The 11,338-nt window shown below is 36.6% G+C and overlaps 1 protein-coding gene across 1 annotated transcript; it reads left to right on the top strand.

Moving 5' to 3' along the window:
• On the top strand, nt 1-5,365 carry LOC128530051 (uncharacterized). Its single transcript, XM_053503759.1, has 13 exons — nt 1-13; nt 1,145-1,182; nt 2,026-2,103; nt 2,680-2,754; nt 2,844-2,894; nt 2,972-3,049; nt 3,663-3,752; nt 3,828-3,917; nt 4,092-4,115; nt 4,225-4,299; nt 5,095-5,133; nt 5,222-5,297; nt 5,350-5,365. The coding sequence occupies exons 2-13, from the start codon at nt 1,149-1,151 to the stop codon at nt 5,363-5,365; spliced, it is 726 nt and encodes a 241-aa protein (XP_053359734.1). The 5' UTR covers nt 1-13; nt 1,145-1,148.
• The last annotated feature ends 5,973 nt before the right edge of the window (nt 5,366-11,338 follow it).

Raw genomic sequence — 11,338 nt, forward strand, 5'->3', positions numbered from 1 at the left:
GGATTTGACATTGGTAAGTCCGTCTGCTAGAAGAGACAGAGAGAATTGTTCAGTTAAATGTGTCTCATTTTTATTGTTTCTACTAATATAATAGGGATATAATATAAACTGCTATACTGTATCTACCGTATCTCCAAGGATAACGTTTATGCTGTTACACTTGTCTCTGGTCTAGGGTCAGAGAAGAGGTAACAAAGAAATCGACAAAAGCAAACTCTTAGGGGAAAAAAAAAACGATATCAAACAAATTAACTGTTTCTCCCCAGTCCCAGCACTCCAGCAAAAGACCACACTAACTTGGTAATTAACAAAAGAGAGATTTATTTAAGAAGTTCAATGATGAAGGGGAGCGAATCATACTTCAGGAGGGGAACCAGGCCAAAATAACAAACATAACAGAGCTAACTTAACAGAGGGACACTATCTAGTCTCACAAAGAAATTAAAACAAACAACAGAAGTCTTACCTTACTCCCTTTCTAACCAAAAACAGGAGAAAACTTGGGTCAAAAACAAATGGCGTCCACCTCCCTACTGCTCCAACAAAGTAAACCAGTTTAATATTATAAAAAGAAGTCTTAGATTTTTGGCAATCTTTGGTAAGGTCATACAGAGTAAAATTACAACAAGGACACTGCAACACCTCTAGAAGTCCCAACGCAGGGGAACACACAAACAACAAACCAACCAATAGCACGCACACTAAGCACAGGGGCAGGAGAAGAAACAGTCTCTGGTGGCGGGGCGGCACAGAGTAGGCAGGGGAGAGAGCTTCACACAAAGTCTCCAGCTTTATTTCCAAAGTCTCTTCTTCAGTAGCCAATCAGGAATCAGGACAAGCCAATGGTGGATGATGGCAATTACCAACAGCTGAACTTCATTAAGCTTTGCAGTAAGGTGGACGAGAGAAAAGAGAATGAGAGAGAAAACCAAAACACGGCAAAACTCAGATTACACACTGTATACACACAATATTACAAATAAAAATAATTACGTCTTGGAACGTAACAATGCCATGTGTACATATTATTATTGTTTTTATTATTTTGTAGTTTTAATGTTTGACCAGTAATTATATAATTTCTCTATAAACTATCACTGCTCTCACTCTCACTCTCTCGTTTTGTTTCTGCACACCTCTACAGCAAGATGATTAACCCCATCATATTGCTCATGACTCTCTGTAAGTAAATGATCGACTCATTAGGTTCAGCTTTTTTACAGGAAATTGAGAGCTAGTTTGAGACGGCTGCTACATGTCACAGGGCTTGCAATGAAATGAAAGCGAAAGGATGAAGGATAAAATGTAGTTTTGAAAGTAAAATTTGCATGTTACCACAATTGGTTTGTGTTTACATGTTTTAAAGCTATATGGTACTCTGGTTTTGTCTAAAATTAAAACTTAAAACATTAAGTTATGGGGAGTGAAACTAAAATCCTTTAGCACTTGATGTTACCAGTTCAGTTACCAGTTACTACCAGTTCAGACACAACATTTTGCTGCACATTTTGCGGCTTCATGCTCAAATCAAAAATCCCTTCAGAATTCTGCATCCTCAATGTCCTGAGATTACGCAGGCCCTGTTTGGTGGCGATCGTAAAAATACCCAAGAAGGAGTATATCAAAATCCATTGGGTGTGTTTTGCAAGCAAGCAAAAATAAATGACTTTCAGGTGAGTTGAGCCCAGGACAAGCAATATGGAACCTGTTCAACTAAATAAGATCTAAATATTTACCAGATTTCAAATACATACATGCAAGTGTGTATGAACTATACAGCAAAATCTCATGCCATGCCCAGGTCTCAGACTCTTAGGCGTCCTAATGGCAGCAGATTTCAAACTCCCCAAAAGGCTGCGGATGCTTGAAAAAATCTTTTTAAAAATCTCTAAAAGAACAAGAGGACCTTACATCATAGGGCTGATGTCATAGTGCTTGGGCTAAATAATAATAATAATAATAATAATAATAATAATAACATAATAATCATAATAAATTCTGTTGTATGTATATTTATTTTTACAGCCTGTTTAAGAGAGCCATGTTTTGAGAAAAACGACTGCCATGTACGATATGGAGAAATGCTGACTCCTAAACTTGCAAGTGAGGAAAATGTTAAACCCCTTTACTCCAGTTTTAATTAGTGCTTAACAGCAACATGTTCAGGTGATTTATTGCTCAAAAAACTAATTAAAATGGCATGTGTTAAGGCAGAATGATTTTTATTACTAAGTTACAAAGTTACTTATCTGATTTTTTTAAAACACTGTTTACATGGGGGAAAAAACATGCAATCCACTGAAAATGTTTCCTTGATAACCAAGAAGAGTTCAGTTAAACACAGAAAAAGTAACTCACTGTTTATAAATAAAGCGAATAATATATGAATAATGTGTAAGTAATAAAGGTAAATTTGTGTTCCACCCTTTCTTTAAAACATAATGAAAATATAAAAATAAGTTAAATGTTTATCCATACAAAAAAAATACTAAACATAGAACATTAACAAGTTTATGCATCCTGGACATCACACATTCTAGTTAACAACAGATTTATTTTTATTTATTTATTTAAATAAATTTCAATTGGACTTTATCTCCAGTATTCTGATGTAACAAATAAACAAACAAACAAACAAACAAACAAAAATGAATAAGTGCTTGTCGTTTTCTCCGGTAGGGTGCATTGAGGAGAGCTGTAGAGAAGCCCTGCAGCCATGTGCACTCCAGACTATTTCTTACATCATAACAGAAAGTGGGAGATTTTCTCATGAACCAGTTTGGATTAAAGCATCTGTTGTATAAATAAATGAGTTAATCATCATCTTTATTCACTTTCTCCAGTGAAAAGCAAGGATCCGTCAGCATCTACTCAAACTCTGTTGCATCAGGCTGGTTTGTATCTTAAAATGTGCCAGATTTACTCAAGGCTTTGTGCTGTGGTATAATGATGAGTGTGCTCTTTATAACAGCGGATGTTGTGCTGAAAGACTTGCAGTCGTTCCTGATTTGTCTCAGGAAGATCAGTGAAGGCCCCATCGAAGCCATAAGTAATTTCTCGTATATATATATATAATAATCTCCTCTGAACAGTTGATATTGAGATGTTTATCTGCTCCTTCTGCTCTGTAAAGCTTCATAACGGCTCTAATCTGAGGTGCTGGTTGTTAATTGGTGATTTCTGAGGCTGGTGACTCTAAATGAACTTCTCCTCTGTTTTGGTCTTCTGGGTTCGATTCCCACCTTGGGGTCTGTGTGCAAGGAGTTTGCATGTTCTCCCCGTGCTTGATGTGTTTGACTTGCTGATAGTGACATCATTAGATGTTAATTAAACAAAAGACGAGCAGCATTGTTAGTGTCTTAAATTACTTTGGTACTTAAACTAGCTCGTTGCTACCACTGCTGATCTGTATAATGCAAATAGTCTTGATTATCATCTTATGCATACTGTAACATGTCTCTATTTCAAATGCAGTAAAAGTACAGGTTTTTCATCAAAGAATGTAGTGAAGTAGAAGTAAAATGTATCACATGGAAATGACTGATAATAAGGTACAGATGCATGAAACAATACTTAAGTAGAGTAGCAAGGTGTTAGTACTTTATTACTTGCCACCTTCTGACCAATCAGAATGTTGTGATTGTGTGTTTGTTTCATTCTAGCGTGTGCTCTGGAAGCTTTGCTTGGTGACTCACAGCAGCACGGCAACAACAAAAAGCCTCCGTCAACATCCAGCAGTCGAGATTTTTACAGTAAACTGATTCTGATGTATTAATTACATTTACCGTCAAAGATTATGAGTTTACAAGACTTTTTTTTATCTTAAGGTTACATGTTTTGCTGGATCAAAACATTTATAGATAGGATAGACATGAACTGCCTCAGTCACTACGATGTGGACACTTTGAAGACTTTGGGTAAAAATATTTTGCGAAATTAATTACAATTATTTTTGCCCCTAAAACATTTACTATTAGTTTACACTAAAGTCTAAAGAGCTGCTAAATAGCAACTATTCTTATCAGTAAGCTAAGTAAGTACATGCATCTTAAAATACTTTGCCTTACATTTTCTTATGGTGTTTCTTGCAGTAAAACACTTAGCAATCAATCAAGGTAAAAGTCTAAACTCTAAGATCTTACATGAAATTAAAACCAATCTGTACTTCCTCTTCACATGGTATTTGTCTCAGTGAGGACTGTTTTTTTCTCTCTTTGCTCTCAGTGGCTCAGGATTGTTACGTGAATCTGTTTCCTCACTGGGGCAAAAAATGTATTCCAGCATCCATGCAGTTTTTCGGTAAATTTCCTTTAGTAAAATGTTAGTTATGGAAGATTTGGGATTTGTTTATTTATTTGTGATGTTAAATGTTTAAGCTCTACCATGCAGGCCTGCTGAAGGAAAGAGCTGTGAATTCTCACACACTGTGTCCGAGACTTATGCAATAACTCATCTTCACACACTCATCGCCACAATTTCTCACAATTTTATATTTTAAAATCCTGTGGAAGATGCAAGCAAAATCATTGAGCCTCCGCGTCTTTCAGCCATAAACGCCTTTCATTTTGAAGTCAAATTGGCTTCATCCATCCATCCATCCATCCATCCATCCAAAAAACAAGCCCATGTAATTGAAATGCAGTGGCTAAAATGCAATGACATGAAGTAGTCATATGTTTACAGAGTCATAATCTAGATTTTTCCAGATTTTTCTTCCTTTTCCAGATATTTTTTTGCATCCCATGTCATGCCCCCCCCTCCCCCCTTCATGAGAATTTTTTTACCCCACACATGTCTCTTTAGGGCCTCCATATCAATCAAAGAAAGGGAGAATAATTGGAGCTGTCATATTAGTGCTAAACAGTACTCCACAATCAAATAAAATAATTTGACATCTGCAGAAAAGTTACACACCCTAGTGGGCTGGCTTCCAGGAGGCGTCAGTTAGTATGAAACACCTGGTCAGATCATTCCAGATCCCATATTAAATTATGAAGCATGTACTGTATGCATAATGTGTAACGGTTAGCAAGTGCTTTGTCTTTTGGAACACTGCATTATTATTACTATTCTTTCTCTTTGGTGTCTTAACAGGAAATGGCACAGCGAGAAAAATAACTGATAGATGGAAAGGTGGACATGCTTAACCTGGATTTAAATTATATATAAATCACCAAAACACACCTAATTATGTGCTAATTAGACTTTTTTTTTCGTTCAGAATATGAAGACTGTGTTACGGCTTTGAATGACATGTGGAAAAAATGCGTGAGCATGAACTTATATTTTTATGGTAAGTTAATACATTTGGTTAGATTAATATTTATTTCGGCTTTTAATTTTAACCAGAATTGGCCATCAGTAACGTCTGTACTGTTTGTCTGGTTGTGTGTACAGGTTCCACCCGAAAACCACAGCTTTCATTAAAGGTAAAACTAATTTCAGATGAATCTAAACATGGTATAGAAGCTTATTTGATTTTGTTTGGCAGATCTGGTATATGTTCCCTGTCCACTTTAATAGGAACACCTGCAGTCAGACAGTTATCTGATCAGCCAATCATGTGGCAGCAGCACAACGCATGCAGTGACACAGAACTGTCAGTCGCGAGGGTTCCACAGTGTTCTCTGTGAATTCCTGAGACTGTTGTGTGTGAAAATCCTAGCAGGAGGCCAGTAGTTTCTGAAACGCTCAAATCAGGCCATCATCTATGGCACTATCCATGCCAGGGTTGAGATCATACACTTTTTCCCATTTTGATGTTTGTGACCCTTACCTAAAGCTCTTTACTTGTACCTACATGACAGTATGCAGTGTGCTTCTGCCACATGATTGCCTAATTAAATAACTAATAAGGTGCTCTTGTGTTCCTAATAAAGTGGACTTTGAGTGTATATTACATTTCAATATAAAAAGTAGCACACTTTACAGTCACCTAGGATTATTTACATTTTTTGATAGTTGTTAACGGATAAAACTTTTACCTGTTATTATTATTATTATTATTATTATTATTCGTAGTGCTAATAATAAAATAATAAAGATACTAACTAGGTATTGTTCATGCTCTCTTCTAGACGTGTACATCTGCAGCATTAATGAGATGATTTTATCCACTGCATCATGTTAAACACGTGTCGTTAATATGAACCAACCAGCGAGCAGACCATTACGTTTCCTTTCAAATACATTTACTGATCATATGGGGTTTATTTATTATGCAAGTTTAAGCATTTAATGATTAATTGTTACGTATTTTAAGTGTGTTTGTTTCTGTTGCTTCAATTGTTTCATTTGTCACTTTTATTTTCTGTAACTTTGTAAATAAGGACTCGTCCTCAGTGCGCTTGAAGGGATTTAAATTAATAAAATAAAATCACTACCTACAGGGACATGCACAGACTGAGTGAGTTTCTTTAGCTTTAGATTTCCCAGAATAAGGAAGTGGTTCTGTTGTTGTACTTGTTTGTGTTGTTTATTTACAGTTTTATTTAAATATTTGATTAAACAATAAAGGTTTTTCAGAATATCATTAAAAAACATAAAATAATTCACGTCTTGGGCCAGCTAGGAAGCAGCTAACATCAAGTTTAATATTAAACCAGGCTCTATGACTAGTTGGAAACTGTTTATTGCTAATTAACCTCATTACACTTATTAATAGATAGCTACTTTAGATTTCCTCTTGAAGGTTATATACTGTAATTAGATTGATTAACAATTTACAAAATCGATTACAAAGATATTGAAACCTCATTCAACCTTCATATTACTTGAAACTAAATGATGTAAATTCAAATAAAGAAACGGAAACGAATGTTTTACTGTGACCGGCTGCAAAGTGCCTAAAGATACAATTTAAACATTGGTTGTTTATGGAACAACCTCATTAGCGACTTCAAGTCAATCTCATCTGTTCCAACCACTCAGCATTTGGCATTAAGATTCATTTGTTTGTCACATACAGTATACTTCGCAGCACAGTGTTTTTTTCCACATATCCCAGTTAGAAAGCCTAAGATTTATACACATTGACATTTCAAACTTAAATAATTATTTTTGATTGCATAAAACTGCTTTACATATACAATTTTATTAAATTGAATATTATTTCTAAAATCTATGGAATTTACATAGTTAAAAACAACCCCCGCCCCCCAAAAAAACCAAACAAACAAACCAAAAAATACTAATGCAAAATAAAACATTTAGTCCAGCACCATTAAGCTTTAATATGCCTTGTTTTGAACGATCGTTATGCTCACCAACAGTTTTTTGAAATATTTCACAAAGAAAATTTAATTAAATGAAAACTTTTTTATTAAAAAGTTTTTTTTAAAGCAGCTTGATAATTTATTAGATTGCAAAAGTCATAAGATTTTTAATATCTAATTTAAACTCTCAATTTGATTATAAATATACTTTGTCACTCTCCAAGCAAGATTCAATTAAAAACAAAATCATTATCTGGACCATCTGGTGGGTTAAGAGGGTTAAGAGTGTTACAACTTTTATTGTGCCCTAAACAGAAGCTTGCAGCTCAGAGCAAAAATTATAATTGAGATCATAAACACACTGTATGACAGATAAAATGTCCACATTATAATAGGCGTACCAGGGCATCTTATACAGTACGACTCTGTAGGCAGATGAGCTGCACCTTTATGTACAGCTACATACACCAGCCTCGGTTAACTGGTAGAGGAGGAGGCGTCGCAGTTATTCACAATGATAATTTGACTATTATACAAAAACACGGACACAAGTTTAATTCGTAAGAAATTCTCTATAGTAACATACCAAGTGCAGCTACAAATATTAAGTCAGCTCAGTCGATTCCACTAATCGTGATTTACAGACCTCCAGGGCCGTACTCTGAATTTCTTAGTGAATTTGCAGATTTCCTCTCAAACCTAGTCGTTTCTGTAGACCAAGCGTTAATTACTCGACTGGTGTTGGCAGCTGTTTCTCTAAGGACTTGACTGTTCGATAGTTCAGGACTGCAACTTTATACAAGTCTAACAGAGTTTTCAAGAACTAACTGGACTCCATATTAACATTTTACATTTACATTTAGGCATTTGTCAGACGCTCTTATCCAGAGCGACTTACATTTTTATCTCATTACACATCTGAGCAGTTGAGGGTTAAGGGACCAACAGTGGCAACTTGGTGGTTGTGGGGTTTGAACCTGGGATCTTCCGAACCGTAGTCCAATGCCTCAGCAGAACATCAACTGTTCTGCTGAACTTCCAGCCTCCTAACACACAGTATGAGTGCAGATCAATCCCTGCTATCCGTTATCACCCAGATGAGGATGGGTTCCCTGTTGAGTCTGGTTCCTCTCAAGGTTTCTTCCTATTACCACCTCAGGGAGTTTTTCCTTGCCACTGTCGCCTTCGGCTTGCTCACCAGGGACTATCTTACAAAAAGAACAAAAAGAAACCGTCTCTAAAAAAATTACTTGTTACTGAATCAGGTGAAGCTAATCAACGTCTCAATCAAACACAACGCGTCGCACATCTAGATCTTGCAACACCTCACGCACTGCTACAATGTTTACTTTCTAGTCCTAACTTTAAACACGCAAAGATTTCTTCTGAAATGCACCATCACGTCCTACAGACCTCTAACAGACTTTCTTTCAAGGATGAAAGCCTTTCTTGAAAAAATCTGTGATCTCTAAATTGTACCAGTTTTAAATCAAATTATGGAATGTGTGAAAGAATTCTTTTGCCGTAGCTGTTTCAGACTAAACTCAATTTGTTTAGTCGAACATCATTCTACTTCTTGCACAGATACTGTAGCTCTTACATAATGTAGAGTTGTTATGGGTCGTTGTCCTGTTGGAAAATAAATGAGCACACATGTAAACTGAAACCATTCCAGGTGACGACCTCATAAGTCTAATAAGAGAATGCCATGAGTATGCCAAGCTGGCATCAACACTACATGTAGTTTCTTGGAAAAATCTAAAACATATTTTGTGTTGTTTAAGTTAACGCTGTAATGCAACTGATTACTTTTTAATGACAGTAATTTTGTAATGTAATTAATTACTTTAAAAAGTAACATCCCCCAACACTGTCCTAAAGCAAGTACAAATTAAAAGAAATACATGCATGAGCCAGCTTTCATGTTTAAACTATTATTATGCACCCATCATGTTTATTTTGGAAACTGTATGAACATTTTATAGATATATATTGTCATGAATCGGGTGTTGTTAGGCTTTAGGCTTATGGGTGTTGGATAAGGCATGGACGCAGAGGGTTTGAGGGGCTTACAAGTCTTTTAATAATATACTTCATACATATACAATCATAGTTGATTGACGAACAGTACTTACCGTCACCGCAGAAAACTGTGTGGATGAGATACTGTAGGGGTAAAACTCTACTCTGTCATCTCATCGTATTTATTCCATAAGTGCCGTGGTTATGTTTCCATTTTACCACGCAAAAAAATTAAACATGTTTAACATGCGGAAGCTCGCGGACCTTGCAGATCTTTGCGGAACGTCGGACGGGCACTGATGTTAGGCACCGTGAGCTGCCGCGATTGCCCGCCGACGTTCTGCGAAGTTCTGCAAGCTTCCGTGAGGACCGCCAAAAAAAATTAAGCGTTTAAATTTTCACGCGGAAAGATGGAAACGTAATCACAGCGCAAAAACTTGCGGTGAATCATGATGAACCCTACTTACGGCCACTGCGCGAAACCGCGTAGGCGATATAAAGATATAACACCGCATCTCACAGCGAGTCAAACCGCATAGGTGAGAGAGGTGTATTACGCATTACAATCACTCAGAAAAATTTATGGATGCGGGGTTTGAAACTCCCAAGTTTATCCTCATTTAACTAAATAAAATTTCATAAAATAAAACGTGTAAAAAAAAAGCCCATTCAGTTATGGATAATGGCTAATGATCAATAAAACATATTTTAAACATAAAGCAGCAATCAGCTGGACATCGGGACGTATAGCGCAAGTACGACGCATTGGCCTGGCAAGTGCAGATCTGAGCAGGTCAAAAAGATCCATAATCTGTTGTCTTGGAAGGCGAACCTTGTTTTAAAAAAAAATAGCAACCTCAGGAAAAATATGAAAAGGGCTGAAGTTTTGTCTAAAGGAAAAATGTACATGACCCACACGGGTCCGCGGACGGCACCGTCTTCAGTTTAGCATACCACGCAGTATCGCTGCCAAATAGTTTGCTACCTGTTTAATATTAAAAGTGATTACCAATTTTAATGCATTAGTCACATTCTGAAATAGGCTAATTAAAAGTTATTCTATTAGTTCTGATGTCATATAAAATAAAATTCTTAAACAGGCCTACAGTATATTCCATTATTAATACGACTTTGATAACATGTCATAATGTGCTTTCACACGCCGCTGATTTATAAAGACTGCTGCTCAGTAGCGGTGACTAGCGTCATGAGCTGAAACTACGCTATGAATGAGTTAAGATTGGTCCAGACCAACCTTACGAACGTGTGACTTACCTAGGATATAATTAGTCTAAGAACGTTTTGGGCAATGCGCCATAACGTTAGGAGAGATGTTAAGGTACAACTTAAGAACTACTTAGCAAAAAGAAGCTTTCGAGAAACCGGGCCCAGGTTAGTAGCTAAACAGACTAAGATCTAATCAGACTAGGAGACTAAACAAACTACGATCTAAGAAGGTTAGTAGTTTAATGGTTAGTAGTTATACAGACTAAGAATATACAAGAGAGGCTACTCACACACGAGGGTAAACACACCAGAGGCTAATCCTACTAGGGGCTAACCATGTTAAAGGCTAAGCTTACGCTAGGAGACACACAGACAAAGAGACAAACTAAAACACATCCTTAATCCAAACAGATGTAAACTTAACTTAAACAGCTCCAACAAACAAAAACCGCCCACTTAACATAACCAATGCTCGACCCAGTTTCCCAGAACAAACAGCTATTTATAACAGATCGAATGAGCTACTTCGGTTCAGGTGTGTGTCCTCATCACCTGCCCGAGGTGCATTCTGGGAAACTGAGTTTACAAACAAAAAACTACACATCACAATTTCAGACACCCATCGCCCTCTAGGGGTGATCCCTAACATATGTTAATTATAATATAATACTTTCAGGAAATATTTAATAAAATAAATGTTTGTGAATGGGGTAGACAGGACAGTTAATGATATATTACCTCTTCTGTGTCCATGTCTCACACTGTGCCCATGGCGACAGAAATTACACGCCCTTGTATGGAAGGAGTCGCCAGTGTCAGTGCTCTGTAGCAGTCAGAGGTAATGCTGTAACTTTCTATAACTCGACATGTCTGAG

This window comes from Clarias gariepinus, chromosome 9 (genome assembly GCF_024256425.1).
Source record: "Clarias gariepinus isolate MV-2021 ecotype Netherlands chromosome 9, CGAR_prim_01v2, whole genome shotgun sequence".
NCBI lineage: Eukaryota > Metazoa > Chordata > Actinopteri > Siluriformes > Clariidae > Clarias > Clarias gariepinus.

Bases quoted from the DNA above. Each gene is read 5' to 3' on its own strand.
- LOC128530051 (XM_053503759.1), top strand. From the start codon at position 1,149: ATGATTAACCCCATCATATTGCTCATGACTCTCT. The intron at 2,104-2,679 runs GTGAGGAAAATG...TTTCTCCGGTAG, and splicing joins GCTGACTCCTAAACTTGCAA to GGTGCATTGAGGAGAGCTGT. The intron at 4,116-4,224 runs GTAAAAGTCTAA...CTTTGCTCTCAG, and splicing joins ACACTTAGCAATCAATCAAG to TGGCTCAGGATTGTTACGTG.